Source organism: Cnephaeus nilssonii, assembly GCF_951640355.1.
Source record: "Cnephaeus nilssonii genome assembly, chromosome: 9".
Classification (NCBI taxonomy): domain Eukaryota; kingdom Metazoa; phylum Chordata; class Mammalia; order Chiroptera; family Vespertilionidae; genus Cnephaeus; species Cnephaeus nilssonii.
This window is the reverse complement of record NC_137080.1, coordinates 70,007,958-70,024,617: the sequence shown is the minus strand read 5'-3', so window position 1 is coordinate 70,024,617 and position 16,660 is coordinate 70,007,958. Positions and strand designations below refer to the sequence as shown.

The window sequence follows — 16,660 nt, the reverse complement described above, 5'->3', positions numbered from 1 at the left end:
TTGCTCTACATCACAGGACAGATATCAAGGTTTTAGTGAGATAATCCCTTAGTAAATGCCAATCCTTTCAAACAGGCTTTTCGAGAAAAAGTATTTAGAATATAGTCCATTAGCATTACATATCCCTGCAATTCTGAGATTCTGTCCTCCGCTAGATAATATCTCCCTTTTTAACAAGCTTCTACTAAAATAACCTAAAATCACACTGTTGCTCCATTTATTCTTCCTCAAAATATTACAATTTGTTTTCTGTTATTATTGGTCTCCTGAAACTGCTAGTTGACCTACTTTAGCTTTGGCTTTGAACATATGCTCCTTTGGGAAACTTTTTCCATCTTTGGTTTTTGTAACAATACATTTTTTTTTTCCTTGTCCTACTGCCAATCTTTCTACTTTTTAATCATTTTTGTGGGCACTTCTTCTTTAAATCATTTCTCTATTTCTGATCACCAATCTTTAGCTCTCGCTTCTCTCTTTCTACAAAATCAATCCAGTCAATGATGTGGTTTCCACTATCACATGTATAAAACACTCACACAGCCAAATCTTGGTCAAGATTTCTTGTGAATTCAAATAACTTACTCTCTATCACAATGACCCATTGATAGGAATGGTATGCAACAGGAATGGACTGATAAAATGGACTGATGGATTAGTGGTAATGGCAAGCCAGTTAAATATTTGAAAATCATCCTGCCCCAAATGCAAAAATGAACCTACTGTCTTTCCCTATAAATAATCTTGTGATCCACATCTTAATTAGATAGCATAAAATTTATATTTATATAAGCCAAATTGGTCATTCAAATTCCACATTTTTCTATTTTTTAACCTACAATTATTCACAAGTTTAATAGCTTTCATAGTCATCTCACTCTTAAGGCCACATGATTTTTATTTAAGCATTCCTATTACCTAATGTTACCAATTCTTTTCTTTTTAAAAAAAATATATTTTTATTGATTTCAAGGAGGAAGGGAGAGGGAGAGAGAGATAGAAATGTTAATGATGAGAAAGAATCATTGAATGGCTGCCTCCTGCACACCCCCTATTGGGGATCGAGCCTGCAACCCAGACATGTGCCCTTGACCAGAATCAAATTTGGGATCCTTCAGTCCACAGACTGATGCTCTATCCACTGAGCCAAACAAGGTAGGGCACATTACCAATTCTTGACGGATAGTCTAAACACCTCCAATCCTATACACTTCAGCTGCTGTTACCGTGAAAACTGCATAAATATATTAACACCTTTTAAGACTTCTTAAGTGGCACCTCTGCGCACCAGCATACACATATATACTATTTTGTATTTTATATGGGATCCATTATTCTCAGGCTCTTGCTCACTTTCCCAACATCAAGTCTTTCTCCTGCTCAATTCACATTAAACTCCATGGCTCCACAATAATAAATTATTTCTACTCCCACTCTCCTTTCCTAAGTATTTCCATTACATATTCCTCTGTGTGTGGTTGTTTTATCTGCCTGGAATGACAGTCTACATTATTTAGCTGGTAGACACTTGATCATCTCTAACTACAAACTCCCTTACTGCTCCAAGGAGTCCAGAAGCCTTCCTTTTCTATTTTCTATATTGCCTCTGTATATTGTTCATATTTCTATTAGGGTAAATAGCTAACTGTATTAGAGATATTTGTGTATCTCCTGGAGTGTTGAGACCTTGCATTTAATGTATGCTCACAAAAGTTAAATTCTATATGAAAAATCCCTTTATTGGGGGAAATATATAGTTATGGGTATGTAAAGCAAAAGGGAAGATATAGAACATATTAAGCTATTAGTATACTTAACAAGCAACCTTAAATTTTTTAAGTAGCTCTCTGTAATAACATAAAATGAAGCAAAATAATAACATTTAAGTCAGCATGCATGCTCTTATCCTAAAATATAGGTTAATAATGAAGACAACAGACTAATTATCTAAATGGAAATTTAGAAAGTGGGCTGGCATATGCACAGTACTCTGTAGAGAAAATTCTTACATTTTAGTAACCTTATATGAAGCAGAGACTGGGAATGGTCTTCTAGTTCCATTTCTTAAATCATATTTTTGGCTTGTTATTAAGCCAACCCTTTCATATATCCATTGATCACCAGCATGGGAGGGAACAAAACCCATCCTATCTAATGAAAGGGCAATATGCAAATTGATCGTACCTCCAATACACCCACCAGCCACGCCCACCAGCCAATCAGGAGCGAGTATGCAAATTAACCCAACCAAGATGGCTGCGACCACGGAGTGAGCAAGAGGCTTGGGTTTCCCCGGCAATGAAAGAAGCCAAACTTCCTGGCCGGCCCAGGCCTCTGCTCAAGGCTATAAAGTTTCAATTAAAGAAGATAAATAAATCCCAACAAAAATGGCTGCAGCCATGGAGCGAGCAAGAGGCTTGGGTTTCCCCAGCAATGGAGGAAGCCAAACTTCCTGGCTGGCCCTGGCCTCTGCTCAAGGCTACAAAGTTTCAATTATAGAAGATAAATAAATCCCAGATCCCAGGGCCTCTGCTTGGGTTGCCGTGGGGCATGGCCAGCCTGCAAACCACCACAGGCCCTTCGCCCAGGCTGCCCCACACACCAAGGGAACCCCCACCCTGATCCAGGACACCCTTCAGGGCAAACCAGCTGGCCCCCACCCATGCAACAGGCCTCTATCCTATCTAATAAAAGAGTAATATGCATATTGACTGTCACTCCAATACAAAAGATGGCTGACCCCATGTGGACACAAGATGGCCACCACAAGATGGCCAGCAGGGGAGGGCAGTTGGGAGGGACCAGGCCTGCAGGGGAGGACAGTTGTGGGGGACCCAGGCCAGCAGGGGAGGGCAGTTAGGGGTGACCAGGCTGGCAGAGGAGGGAAGTTGGGAGCGACTGGGCCTGCAGGGAAAGGCAGTTGCAGGGGACCCACGCCTGCATGGGAGAGCAGTTGGGTGGGACCAGGCCTGCAGGGGAGGGCAGTTAGGGGCAATCAGGCTGGCAGGGGAGCAGTTGGGCATCAATCAGGCTGGCAGGGGAGTGGTTAGGGGGTGATCAGGCTGGCAGGCAGAAGGCAGGCAGGTGAGCAGTTGGGGGCCAGCAGTCCAGGATCGGGCCTAAACAGGCAGTCAGACATCCCTTGAGGGGTCCCAGATTGGAGAGGGTGCAGGCTGGGCTGAGGGACACACACCCCCGTGCACAAATTTTGTGCACCGGGCCTCTAGTATGCTTAATATTCTCATGATATGTACCACACACGTAGTACATAAGATGGAAAAAACAGTCTGATACTGAAGCAATTCTAAAGATGAGAACAGTAAACTTTTAGTATACTTTGGTAGGTTAAAGTAATGTTTGTTGAATGTCTCAAAATTTCTTTTAGAAAACAAGTAGATGGCTCAGTAAAACAGAAAACTTTATGAAGTTTTCCTCTTTCTTCATAAAATGACATAATATAAAAATCAATAGAAATACCTGGTTTGCTCCATGAAGATCTGGAAATCCACCAATAAAGACAGACCATGATTCTGGCAGGGGTTTTTCAGACACGTGATTGACAGGTTCCCTTGCTTTTAAGGTCCTCCCTAGAATAGTCAGCTCAGCTTTACATGGGTCTAATTCTTGCCTGCAACCATTTAGAAAAGTAATTTATGGTTTTAGCATGTGTTGTGTAAACATTTATCTGACCAATTAATTAAGCTATTAACAAAAGAAGAAAGATTTAAGTAAATAGATTATCTCACCATAAAACCAACAAAGCCAGAAGTAGATTAATCTGCTCTAAATTAGAAACCCTTAATCCTTTAAGTATATAAATACAAAGTTAAATTTAGACAAAACAAAAAATTGTAGCAATCACCTAATAAAATAAATAAATCCTGATAATAAAGCAATCTCTTTCAGCAGTGATTAAAACGAGGTTAGAGTATAATATTCTGCTTCAGATTTTTACATTGTTAAATTTTCTGTGTGAGTTAGAAAATATTAAAAAGTATTGATTTATATATGGTAAAGTACTGTCCCCTATCTGTAATTTTACTTTCCCTGGTTCCAGTTAGTCATATTGTCAAACTCAGTTCAAAACTATTAAGTGGAAAGTACCAGAAATAAATAATTTGTAAGTTTTAAACTATGCATCAGTCTGAGTAGTATGATCTCACATTGTTTTCCTCCTTCTGGCCAGGGACATGAGTCATCCCTTTGTCCCGTGTAACCAAGCTAGATATGCTATTTGCCCATTAGTCAGTTAGTATCCATTGACTGTCCCAGTATCTCAGTACTGGTGTTCCAGTAACCCATACAGTATCCTAACAGTAAGTCACAATGCCTACGTATGTCATTCACCTCACTGTATCTCATGACAGAGGCATTGTATCATCTCACATCATCACAAGTAGGGTGAGTATAGTACAACGTATTTTTTAAAATATATTTCTATTGATTTCAGAGAGGAAGGAAGAGGGAGAGATAGAAACATCAACGATGAGAGTGAATCATCGATAGGCTGCCTCCTGCACACCCCCCACTGGGTAATGAGCCCTGCACCTGCAACCCAGGCATGTGCCCTGACCAGGAATTGAACGATGACCTCCTGATTCATAGGTCAATGCTCAACCACTGAGCCACACTGTCCAGCCAGGACAAGATATTTTGAGAAAGAGGGGCCATATTCACATAACTTTTATTATAATATGTTGTCATTTCTTTTATTATTCACTAGGGGCCCAGTGCACAAATTTGTGCACCTTGAAAGGAACTGTGGGCCGTGAGGCTGAGGTGGGCACAGGGGTGGGTCTCGGTCCATCCTCCGCCCCCCTGCCCGGCCCCTCCCACCGCGGCCCCGGTCCCCTGTCTGCCAGCAGCCCCACTCCCGCCACCGCCGCTCCCACATACTGACGGCACAGAGTGATTGAGGCCGGCTCCAGTAGTGGGTGCTAGCAGTGGCTTCGGCACCAGTAGTGGGTGCCAGCAGCAGCTGCTGCCCTGATTGGAGCAGGGGGAAGTGGAGAAGCCCTCAGGGGCAATCGGGGTTGGCATCTGCCGCTCACACACACTGACAGCGCCAAGTGATTGGGGCTGGCGCCAGGCACCGGCAGCAGGTGCGAGCAGCAGCTCCGGTGCTGGTGGCAGGTGTGAGCGGGGCCAGCACTGACAGCAGGTGCAAGTGGCATGTGGTAGCAAAGAATTTTCAGTAACAACCAGAGGCTCACCCCCATGATGACGACCAGAGCCCTGCCTTGGTCTGGCACCCCTGCTCACCTGCTCCACCATCCCACCCATGGCCAACGCCTGCCATGTTCTGTGTGCGCCCCTGGTGGGTTGTTCAGTTGTTCCATCATTCGGTCTGTTTACATATTAGGGTTTTACATATATAGATAGATTATTATTAATTTCTTACTGTGACTAATTTATAAAGTAAGAGTTATCATAGGTGTATACATATAAGAGAAGACATTATATATGTGTGTGTGTGTGTGTGTGTTTATCCTATATAATAAAAGGGTAATATGCAAATTGATCCTAACTGCAGAACAACTGGGAACAACCGGTCGCTATGACGTGCATTGACCACCAGGGGCAGATACTCAATGCTGGAGCTGCCTCCTGATGGTCAGTACACTCCCACAGGGGGAGCTCCACTCAGCCACAAGCCAGGCTGATGGCTGCGAGCACAGCAGCATTGGCAGGAGCCTCTCCTGCCTCCTCAGCAGCGCTAAAGATGTCCAATTGACAGCTTAGGCCCGATCCTCCAGAAAGCAGGCCTAAGCTGGCAGATGGACATCCCCCGAGGGGTCCCGGACTGCGAGAGGGCACAAGTCGGGCTGAGGGTCCCCCCAAAATGCACAAATTTTTGTGCACCAGGCCTGTAATATATATTCAGTACAGTCTATGGTTTCAGGCACCCACTGGGGTTCTTGGAACATATCTTCCAAAGGTAAGGGAAGCAATAGTTAATCCGATGCACAATACATGTTTATGGTTAAAAACAGTAATACTGCAATGATTAATTATTTGTAGCAATATAAATCATACAAAGAAACAAAGCATGTAAACTTTTTAAAAATGAATAAATCAAATATAACTTAATTAGACAACTCCCAGTATTAATTTTCCTGTACCCATATTTTAGAAAGATGAGATAAAAAATACTTTGACAGTACTTTAACATGTAGATATGCATGTCTCACTTACTCTATCTACCTGTTTAATCATCTAATCCAGGGACTGAAAACTATGGCATATAGGACAATTGTTGCCTTTTCACCACTTTGTAAGTAAAGTCTAACTGGAACAGAGTCACAGATTTCTTTACTCATAATCTATGGCTCTTTCATAGCAGAGTTGAATAACTACAAGTAAAACTCTAAGGCCCAAAGAGCCCAACATATTTACTACCTAGCTCTTTACAGAAAAAAGTTGGTAGATCCTTACCTAGTCAATTTATATATTTAGCTACCAAGCAAGTACATCTATATATATAAAAACCTAAGTGACCATTATGAACAAACGACCAGAACAACCGGTCAACCAGTCGCTATGATGTGCACTGTCCACCAGGGGGCTGTCGCTCAACGCAGGAGCTGCCTCTGGGGTTAGTGCACTCCCACAGCCAACCTCCCATGGCCTCTTCCCCCAGCTGGCCCCACCGACCGGCCCTGATGGGGGGGCCAGCCAGCCAACTTCCTGCAGCCTCTCCTACACCCCTGGCCGTCCAATGTCTCTATGGCCCCTTTCCCCCCTGACCAGCTGGCCAACCTCCCGCAGCCCCTCCCCCGCAGCTGACCAACCTCCTGTGGCCCCTCCTCCTGGCCGCCAACCTCTTGTTGTCCCTCCCCCCAGTCGGCCAACCTCCCATGGCCTCTCCCCCCACCAGCTAACCTCCCATGGCCCCTCCCCCATGCCAGTCAACTGCCCGCAGCCTCTCTCCCTCCCCCCCAGCAGCCTCCCCTAGCCCTGATCTGGGGGCCAGCTGGCCAACCTCCCACGGTCCCTCCCCCTGGCTGGCCGCCCCCTGATAGGCCTCAATCACCTGCCAGGCCAATGGACCCCACCCATCCACGAATTCGTGCACTGGGCCTCTAGTTTTATTATAATCCTTTCAGAGATGATAGTACACATATTATAAGTTACCTAGGTAACATTCACCTATCAATGCCATTCTATATCTTGACTATGTGATATTCTGTCTTCCAAATATTTATATAACATGCTTAATGAAGAAGGTAAAAAATAAAGCTCTATGAAATACCATATTGTGAAGATACTCAAGTGATCACTACATAGGTCAAATGGCAGAATATTACTAGTAAGAATTCCTAGAAATATTAGCAACACAAATACACATTTGTATGTCCCCTTCATCTTAATTCAACATTGTTTTCAATATTCATCTTTGTTATTGAATTTAATAGTAGTTTGTTCATTTTCAAGATATATCATTATATTAATATTTCAAAAATTTATTCTAGATTTAGTATACATTTGGTACTATTATGAATATTGCTGTTATAAACATGCTTGTACATGTAGAGTTAATGCTCTTACCGGTACTTCATTCATCTTTTGGGTTGAGATTATCAAATATCGTGTTCTCCCTTTTTTCTCTTAATTGTGATGAATTATGTTCACTGGTCTTTTAAATATTTGAGTGCATTTCTGGGATAAGTATAACTTTTTTTATAATGTATGTCTTGATTATAAAACACAGGGTTCACTTTTCTACATTTTAAGGAATAGAGACTGGCCTTCATATTTCCTGTCTTATATGGTCTTATAAAATTTTGCTATCAATATTATGCTGTCCTTATATTCTACAGAGAGTTTACATAATATTAATTTTATATCTGCCATTTATATATGGTAGAATTCACTAGTATAACCACTTGGGCTTAAAGTTTTCTTTGAGGAAGTTACTAAATATAGATTCAATGTATTTAATATAATATAGTTAACTATGTATTATCATGTCCATTTTGTTAAACTGTATTTTTTCTTAGAATTTTTTTCATTCAATCTATATTTTTAAAAATATGGCATAAAATATTTCATAATTTCCTGATATTATATTTTTATTGATATTAGAACTATAGTAATGTTTCTTTCTGGTGATACTATTTGCATCATTTCTCATTTTATTTGTTTTGTGGATAAATATTGGCAGGGAGTAGTAAATTTCAAAGAACACACTTTTGCCACTATTAATAGTCTTAATTCTCTATTTGCTTTCTACAGCTTTAATGTCAGCTCTTATCATTATGATTTTCTTTCTTTAACTTTCTTTGGGCTTAACTTTTCTATTTATAAGGTTTTTAACAAATTATGCTCATAAGATTGTAAATTTTTCCTTAAGAATTAATTTTGCTATGTTTAACAAGTTTTATTTTAATTATTATCTGTTCAAAATATGTTCTAATTTCTTTTTTCCCCCTTTGATTCAAGAGTTATTCAGAGTTGTATTACAAATTTACAAATATACAGGGATTTTCTGTTTTTTATTATTATAAAAATATTAAAACTCAAATCAAGCTTGTTCAAAGAATGTTTTCTATTTGCTTTCAAGTCTTTGAAATGTATTTGCCTAGATTGCATATCCCAGGATATGGCCAATTTTATTAACGTTTTCATGACCCTAGAAGTCTGTAGTGAAGTGCAATATGGTCAGGTTTTAACATATACACAAACATACACACATTTAGCCACTTTTGTATTGAATGTAAAATGGGAATAATTAAATAGTTAAGTCATGTCTATGATGTCTGTACATTTTTTTCTTTAAAATATATTTACAGATTCTTTGCATCCCTCTTCCATCTGCATCATGATATAAACTTAATAGAGCTAAAACAAAGTGTGTCCAAGAAGCCAATACTGAGGCTTTTATAAAAAGAGTTTTGAAAAATTTTTGAAGATATAAATGATGTTCTCTATATTAAGAACATGGGAGAAAAATGTGTTGCACATTTTTAGACCCCATTTCTTATTCTTAAATTCTATATTTAAAGCAAACTAGAAACTTTCTGGGTTAATTACTTATTACAACTAAACTGTTAAAAATATCTTATGGAGGTTATAGTTTCTAGGATGCTATTCATTAATTGACAAAAATAAAAAGCAGAGCATGGCAGAGTAAGAAGACTCATTTGTAACTCTCCTTAAACCTACAACTAGTCAGATATCTATAACCCAACAAAGGTTCCTCTGCTCAGCATACTACCGTGCCTGAGAGGGAAACAAAAGCACAGATAAGAAATGTGACTGCACCAAACTAAAAAGCTTCCACACAGCAAAGGAAACCATCAAGAAAACAGAAAGGCAAACAACTAAATGAGAGAAGATACTTGCAAATGAACTTATGATAAGAGGTTAATATCCAAAATATATAAAGAACTCATACAAGTCAACAACAAAAATAATTTGATTAAAAAATGGGCATATATGAACGGACATTGTCCCAAGGAAGGCCTACAGATGGCCAAAAGACACATGGAAATACATTCTATGTCACTAATTATTAGGGAATTAAAACAATAATGAGATATCACTACACACCTATTAGAATGTTTACTATCCAAAAGACAAGAAATAAGTGTCAGGGAGGAGGTGGAGAGTGTCAGTGAGATTATAAATTGATGTAGCCACTATGCAAAACAACATGGAGGTTCCTTAAAACTTTAAGAATATACCTACATATGTTCTACCAAGTCCTACTTCTGGGTATTTTCCCAGAGAATATGAAAACACTTTGAAAATATATATGTGCCCCTATGTTCATTTCATCATTATTTACTACAGCCAAGATATAGAAATAACCAAACAATGGACAAACGGCTAAAGAAGATGTGGTCTATCTATCCGTCTGTCTATTTATATAGACAGATAGATATATATTCATAATTTTCTTATATGATTATATAATAATTTAAGAAAAGACATTATTGGATATTTAGTTTCTAAGATTTTAACATAATAAATAATTACATGATAATTAATTCTTGAGTTTTCTCACCATTATTTGGTTATGTCCTTATGGAGTATTTCAAGAAGTAAATTATTAAATAAAATTATAGACAGTTTTAAAGATTTATCAGCAAATTGCTAAATTACACTCTAGAAATTTGATTCCAATAAGCATTGTCAGAATGTTGAAGATTTTGTTCAAGTTTATATTTATATTCATGTAAGATCTTATCAGTATTTTCAATGTATTATCTGCATAAAAATTCTTCCCATCCAAAAAATATTTGCTAATATTTTATGTTTACAGACAAATTTGAATGTCATCAATACTGTACAATGAGATTCTATGTATATGGCAGATTGTATTTTATACACTTTCACTGTAATATTTGAAACCAATTGCATTGCTTTAATTATTGAAGTGGCATAATTTATTTTGACATTTGGTATGCCAAGTATCCTCTCTTCCAACTCTTCTTCAAAGATATTTTTTGTTGTTAATCCTCACCCAAGGATATTTTTCCATTTTAGAGAGAGTGGAAGGGAGGGGGGAGAAATAGAGAGAAACATCTATGTGAGAGAGACACATTGATTGGTTGCCTCCCGCGTGCGCCCAAACCAGGGCTGGGATGGAGCCTGCAACCAAGGTACATGCCCTTGATCAGAATTGAACACAGGACCCTTCAGTCCTTGGGCTGATGCTCTATCCATTGAACAAAACCAGCTAGGGCTTCTTCAAAGATTTTGACATGTCGAAATTTATAGTAGCTAAGATCTGGAAACAGCCCAAGTGCCCATTAGTAGATGAGTGGATAAAAAGGCGGTAGTATATTTACATCATGGAATACTATGTAGTAGTAAAAAGAAGAATCTCTAACCCTTTGATACAGCATAGAAGGACCTGGAGAGGATTATGCTAAGTTAAATAAGCCAGTCAGAGAAAGACAAGTATCACATGATCTCACTCATAAGTGGGATCTAATGAACAAACTAAACTGATGAACAAAATAGATCCAGAGACATAGAAGCATGGAACAGACTGTGCAATCTCAGAGGGTGGGTGGGTGGTAAAAGATTACTTGTATGCATATATGCATAATCCATGGACACAGGCATTAGGGTGGTGAAGGCATGGAGCTGGAGGTGGAGAAGGGTTAGAAAAGGTCAATGGAGGGAAAAGGAGGGGCATATGTAATACTTTCAACAATAATGATTTAAAATCTATTTTTTATTCCCAAATTGTCGGTGGTATTTTTATCAAGAATAAAAGTTATTCTATATTCTAAAACTTAAAGGCTATATATATGTGTATATACATACACAAACATGTGTACAGACACACACCTGCATACTTGTGTCTGACAAATATACATATGTTTCCTATATTTATATGAAATATTAGAATATTTAATCCAATGGAAATAAAATTTTCTACCTTTTTTTTTCTTCATTTACCTAAATGCACTTAGTCAATATTCAACTGCGGTCTCTATCTTTTGGAATTACTTATTTAGATAATAATGAGTAATGTGAAATACAATATATATTAATTTAATACACAATTATATGAACATGTGTAGTAAGGACTACTATACAATATAAATGAATTCAAGTTAGAAATACTCCAGAAGTGATCCTTGAATGATAAAGATGACTATTATAGGAAGAGGGAAGAATAATAGATAGTATAGAAGTGAGATTCTGAGTGAGAGTGAAAATTGGAAGGAAAATGAATGAGGTGGAGTTTTAATGGATTTTTCTGCCTACAGTTGGTAACAAGAGTTCAGTTTAATACCAGATATTTCATATTCTCTACGTTGAGTATGTGGGACATGTTACATTCTGTACAGATATTAGTAGTTCATTCATTACAATGTCAACAGCCTTTGTTATGTTATTACTATATCCTTACACCTGGAACAAGGACTTGCATGTGGAATATTGTACTAGTATGTGTGGGACATTGAGCAGTTTTACAGGACACTGTCTGGAAAGTGCTTAATGACTGACAGACAGCATTTTACTTTTAAAATTGTATGTTTTATTTTTTCCAATTACAAGTATTAAAATAAACTGCTAAAACTATAAAAAGGAAAAGCAAAAACAAACAAACAAAAACCTACATTTATCCCAGGAGGAACCATAATTATTATTCTATTACAATCTAAAATTTTCATTTTATTACTGAATGTCCCCAAAGTTGAGAATGTAACATAAACATTTTTCACAGTTTGGCTTCTTTGGTAATTTAATAATATAATGTAAACATTTATGTATGTTAATATTATTGAAAACTATTAATTTTAATGAATGCATAGTAATAGTTCATATGTTTGTACTTTTTTTTTCCCTAAAATGTCTAATCATTAGGTATTTGGGCATCCTTTTCCCCAGTTTTTTCACTCCTTTCTTTGAAACTAATGCATGGCTATTTCATATATCCTAATACACAAATCTATTTACTTTCTTAGGGAATTTTTCTAGAAGCTGATTTTCAGTATATAAGCTTTCTCTATACTTAAATTGTAAATTCCTAAATTTTCCTCAGAAAATTTTCTGTTAGTTTTATGTGACAATGTACCAAAACTATAGCCCTTGTTATTCAATCAAACACTAATCTAGGTGCTGCTATTAAGGCATTTTGTAGATGTGGCTAACATCTATTTCAACAATCAGTGGACTCTAGGTAAAGAACATTACCACCATAATGTGGGTGGACCTCATCCAATCAATTTCAAAAGCTTTAAGAGCAAAACTGGTTTCCCTGGGAAGAAGAAATTCCACAGCATCAGCTCCTGCTCAAGTTTCCAGCCTGCAGGCCTTGATGGCAATATTTGACACATTTTGTACTTATCCAGTCATACTCCATAATCTCATAAGCCAATTCCTTAAACTAAATCTCAATATATATTTTCTGTTGGGTCTTCTCTAGTAAAGCCCTGCCTGATACAGACGGTAACCAGAGTATTGAGTTACAGAAATATTTGACCCAATGTACAAGAAGGTCTTTCATATCTTACAATCCTATCAGTGAAGCAGTATTAATGTTAATTGAGTATGGAATTTGTTACTTTAACTGGAGCCGAGCCTGATAATAGTTTTTGTTAAAATCTCAGAACATGTCTCTCTTAATTAGTGTTAACCACATTGAATTTAATTCCTTAAGGAGGTTTTCTGCATGAATAGCAATGGATCAGGTGATTGGCCTTTGACTATAATCCAAGATATAGACTTGCAAATGACCTTTGATCTGGATTAATGAATATAACTGAGTATTGGGGAAAGGTTCATATATTACATAAGAAAATTAGTTCTTATAGACATCACCTTCAAAGCTTTTCCTTGAAATTTATGATTTTTATTTTTAATATAATTTCTATTCATTGTCACAGAGGGTAGACTGCTTCACAATCAAGAGCACTATTAGTATTTAGTACTAATTCTGTAGGCTTTCATCTTTGGATAAGTATGAGAATTTTCTTTCATGCTTAAATTTCTGCATTGGTTATTCTTGTTTTCAAAGTTATTATCATTTCTGAAATAAATTACCCTTGGTAATTGAACACAAGGATGTCATATCATCTTTTCTCATACACATATTCCAGAGAGCAGGCAGCTAAACTGAAGGAAAATGAAAGGTAAGAATGCCTCCTTTATAACAATGTAGACTATCAGGTTTTCTTTGCCGAAAATGCAATTCTAATATTTCATCTAGCAGGATTGTTATTTTATTCAAGAGACGCACTTTTTAACAGCAGTCGTATCTTTCCCCTTAGCCTCATTAGAATGGAGGTCACGCTGTTCTGATTGTGCCCGACTGAATCTAACAGGAATTGACTGAAGGTAGGAAAACAGTCTTACAACATTATTGTTTAGCTTTTGCTGATGATACAGTTTGCCTAGCACACCATGCAGTGTAAAATTTTTCTATCAAGGCTTTTTAATGCTTTCTCTAAAATCAGCACACAGGGTGCTTTAAAGGTCAAATGAGTAGACAAATTTATTCTGCATAATTATAAATATATATAGAACTCTCCGGAGGACTCCTGGTGTTTGAACTACCTTTAATTGCTCTTTCCCCAAACTTGCAGTGATTGTTCATATTTGTCATTTGTATTCACATAATAGTAATCATTAACATCTCTCCACTAATTAGAACCTGAAGGAAAGTTTAGTGTGCCATAAATCCTATCCATTCTGTTTAGGTACTCAGGGTAGATCCCAAGAAAGGTCAAACAACTATGCTGAGCGCAATAGAGATGTGGGTAACCTACCTACTGTTTTATTATTTGCATGACTGCCATATCATTATACAGCAACAGGTTATAAGCTTCCACATGCGTTAGTAGAGTGGAAGGGACACCTGGATTAGTCCAATCTCATTTATAATAATAAAAGCATAATATGCAAATCGACTGAACGGCCAAAAAGTGGAACAACTGGCTGGACAACCTCCCGGAAGAAGCCAGGGCTGCGAAGGCCTACCCTGGCACGAATTTTGTGCATTGGGCCGCTAGTAAATAATACAAAAGCAAATATAAAAACTCCATCATGTTGGAAATCAACTCTCTCTTATATGATTATTCTTGAGTATTATAAAAGTCATAGGGGTGGATGGAGTTAGGCAAAGTTTGGGGAGGAGGGGGACAACTACAATAATGTCAACGTTAAACATTTTTAAGAGCCCTGGCCTGCATGGCTCAGTGGATAGAGCATTGGCCTCCACACTGGAGAGTGTCTGGTTCAATTCCCAGACAAAGGCATGCACCTTCGGTTGCAGGTTTGATACCCACCCCCTATTGGGGCACATGTGGGAGGCAACCTATAAATGTGTCTCTCTAACATTGATATGTCTCTCTCTTCCTCCTCCCTCCCTCCCTTCCACTCTCTAAAAAAAAAAAAAAATCAATGGAAAAAAACCCTCACTCCTCCAGTGAGGATTAAAAAATATTAATAAAATAAAAAAGTCATGATTTAAAATTACTCTAGCTTTCATCTTATGTTTAAGAAAGCTGTTTTTAAGTGACAGTGTTAAAACTTTCCATAGAACCTGAATATGTGTATTCTCTTTGTTGACTGCCTATAATATTTATATATTGAAATCATTACTTTAATCAGCCATAAAAATATAAAGAAATTGCTATAAAGTCAAAATAACAATTCTTTCTTTTTAGAGAGGCTTCAGACCCAGAAGCTTTTTGTTCACACAAACAGAAATAAAAGATAGACATCAATTTAGGTATTTGATGCCAATACACTACTTCTTTTTTTTAAAAAAAATATTTTATTGATTTTTTACAGAGAGGAAGGGAGAGGGATAGAGAGTTAGAAACATCGATGAGAGAGAAACATCGACCAGCTGCCTCCTGCACACCCCCTACTGGGGATGTGCCTACAACCAAGGTACATGCCCTTGACCGGAATTGAACCTGGGACCCTTCAGTCCACAGGCCGACACTCTATCCACTGAGACAAACCGGTTAGGGCCCAATACACTACTTCTTATCAAATCAAATTACCCCAGCTATCTAGGGATATTTTATATTCATTTTGCTTAGAAGATATTTATTAAGTTCCATCTGAAAATTGATTCTTTAAAGGGGATTAAGCAGTTATAGGGGCTCTTTTTGTTCAATTCCTATAATATTTAATTCAAGTAGTTTCCAGAGGTGACATAGAATTATTGCTCCCAGCTTCTACTGCCCCATCATATCTTTATAAAAAGTAAGATAAGTTCAACTCCCTAATTTAAAACTTTGAATGGCTAATCATCGCCAAAAGGATTAAGTCTAAAAATCTGCAGCTGGATTTTAAGCACCCACCCCTCCAGTTCTGGCTCTTCTTTAATGACCTGTACCTCTGACAGCTGCACAAGGGGAATTTTTTGCCACACTTAGGTCAGTGCCCTCATTCTCCCACCTGCCAGGATTTCTCTTCTCCCTATTTAAATGCTACTCATAAATAAGCACTTATGTGAGCTTCACTTATTACTTAAAATGATGTTAATATTTGTAGTCTTAATTATTTCTTTACCATCTACTACCACCTATAGTATACCCTTCAGTTTTGCATTCAATTATGTACTGTCTCTCATCATGGGATTGTTTGATATTTCCATGTTTTTTCTCTCCAGTGAAAAAAATAACCTCTCATTTGATGGAGCTATTTTCGTCCATCTTTGATTTTTTTTTAATAAAACCTAGGCATTAGCCTACTGGCCTTAAAAAAATCAATTCTGCATCAATGGTGTCCTAGAAGTACACCAACTATTCTTTTCTACCCTTAATAAGTGTGATTCTAAGTCAGCGGTCTTATCATGGACTGGAAGCCCAGAAACTACCACATTGGGAGACAAGTCTGTCCCTGGTCTCTACGTTAGGCCAGATTTATCCCTTTGCCCATGGGGCTTTCTACAGGAAAAGTAACTGTTTGCATTCATTGAGCCATACTCAGATTTTCTAACAAATATGGGCAACTGAACAAAAAGCAGCTAAAAGCTTTGAATTTAGTATTGAAAATACCATGGAAGTGAGTTGTTTTCTGGTTAATTCTAAAGTACGTGTTATTCCAGTTGATCTTTTCCTGTAGGGTACATAATCTTAAAAACCGAGAATAGACATGTTTTCCCTTGTGTTCCTATGTAGAACAGAAGTTATTCTACATCATGTCATGATTCTTCTGAAGGACTGTTCCTTGCTAAAAC

General features: G+C 37.6%; 1 protein-coding gene across 1 annotated transcript in view; it reads right to left on the bottom strand.

Annotated features, from left to right (window-relative positions):
- Positions 1-16,660, bottom strand: part of EYS (eyes shut homolog) — a gene marked incomplete at its 5' end in the record, with an annotated part of 1,363,978 nt that overhangs the window by 530,370 nt on the left and 816,948 nt on the right. The window contains 1 exon segment of the mRNA XM_079781621.1: positions 3,475-3,625. Within this exon segment, the coding sequence (XP_079637747.1) occupies positions 3,475-3,625 (151 nt within the window).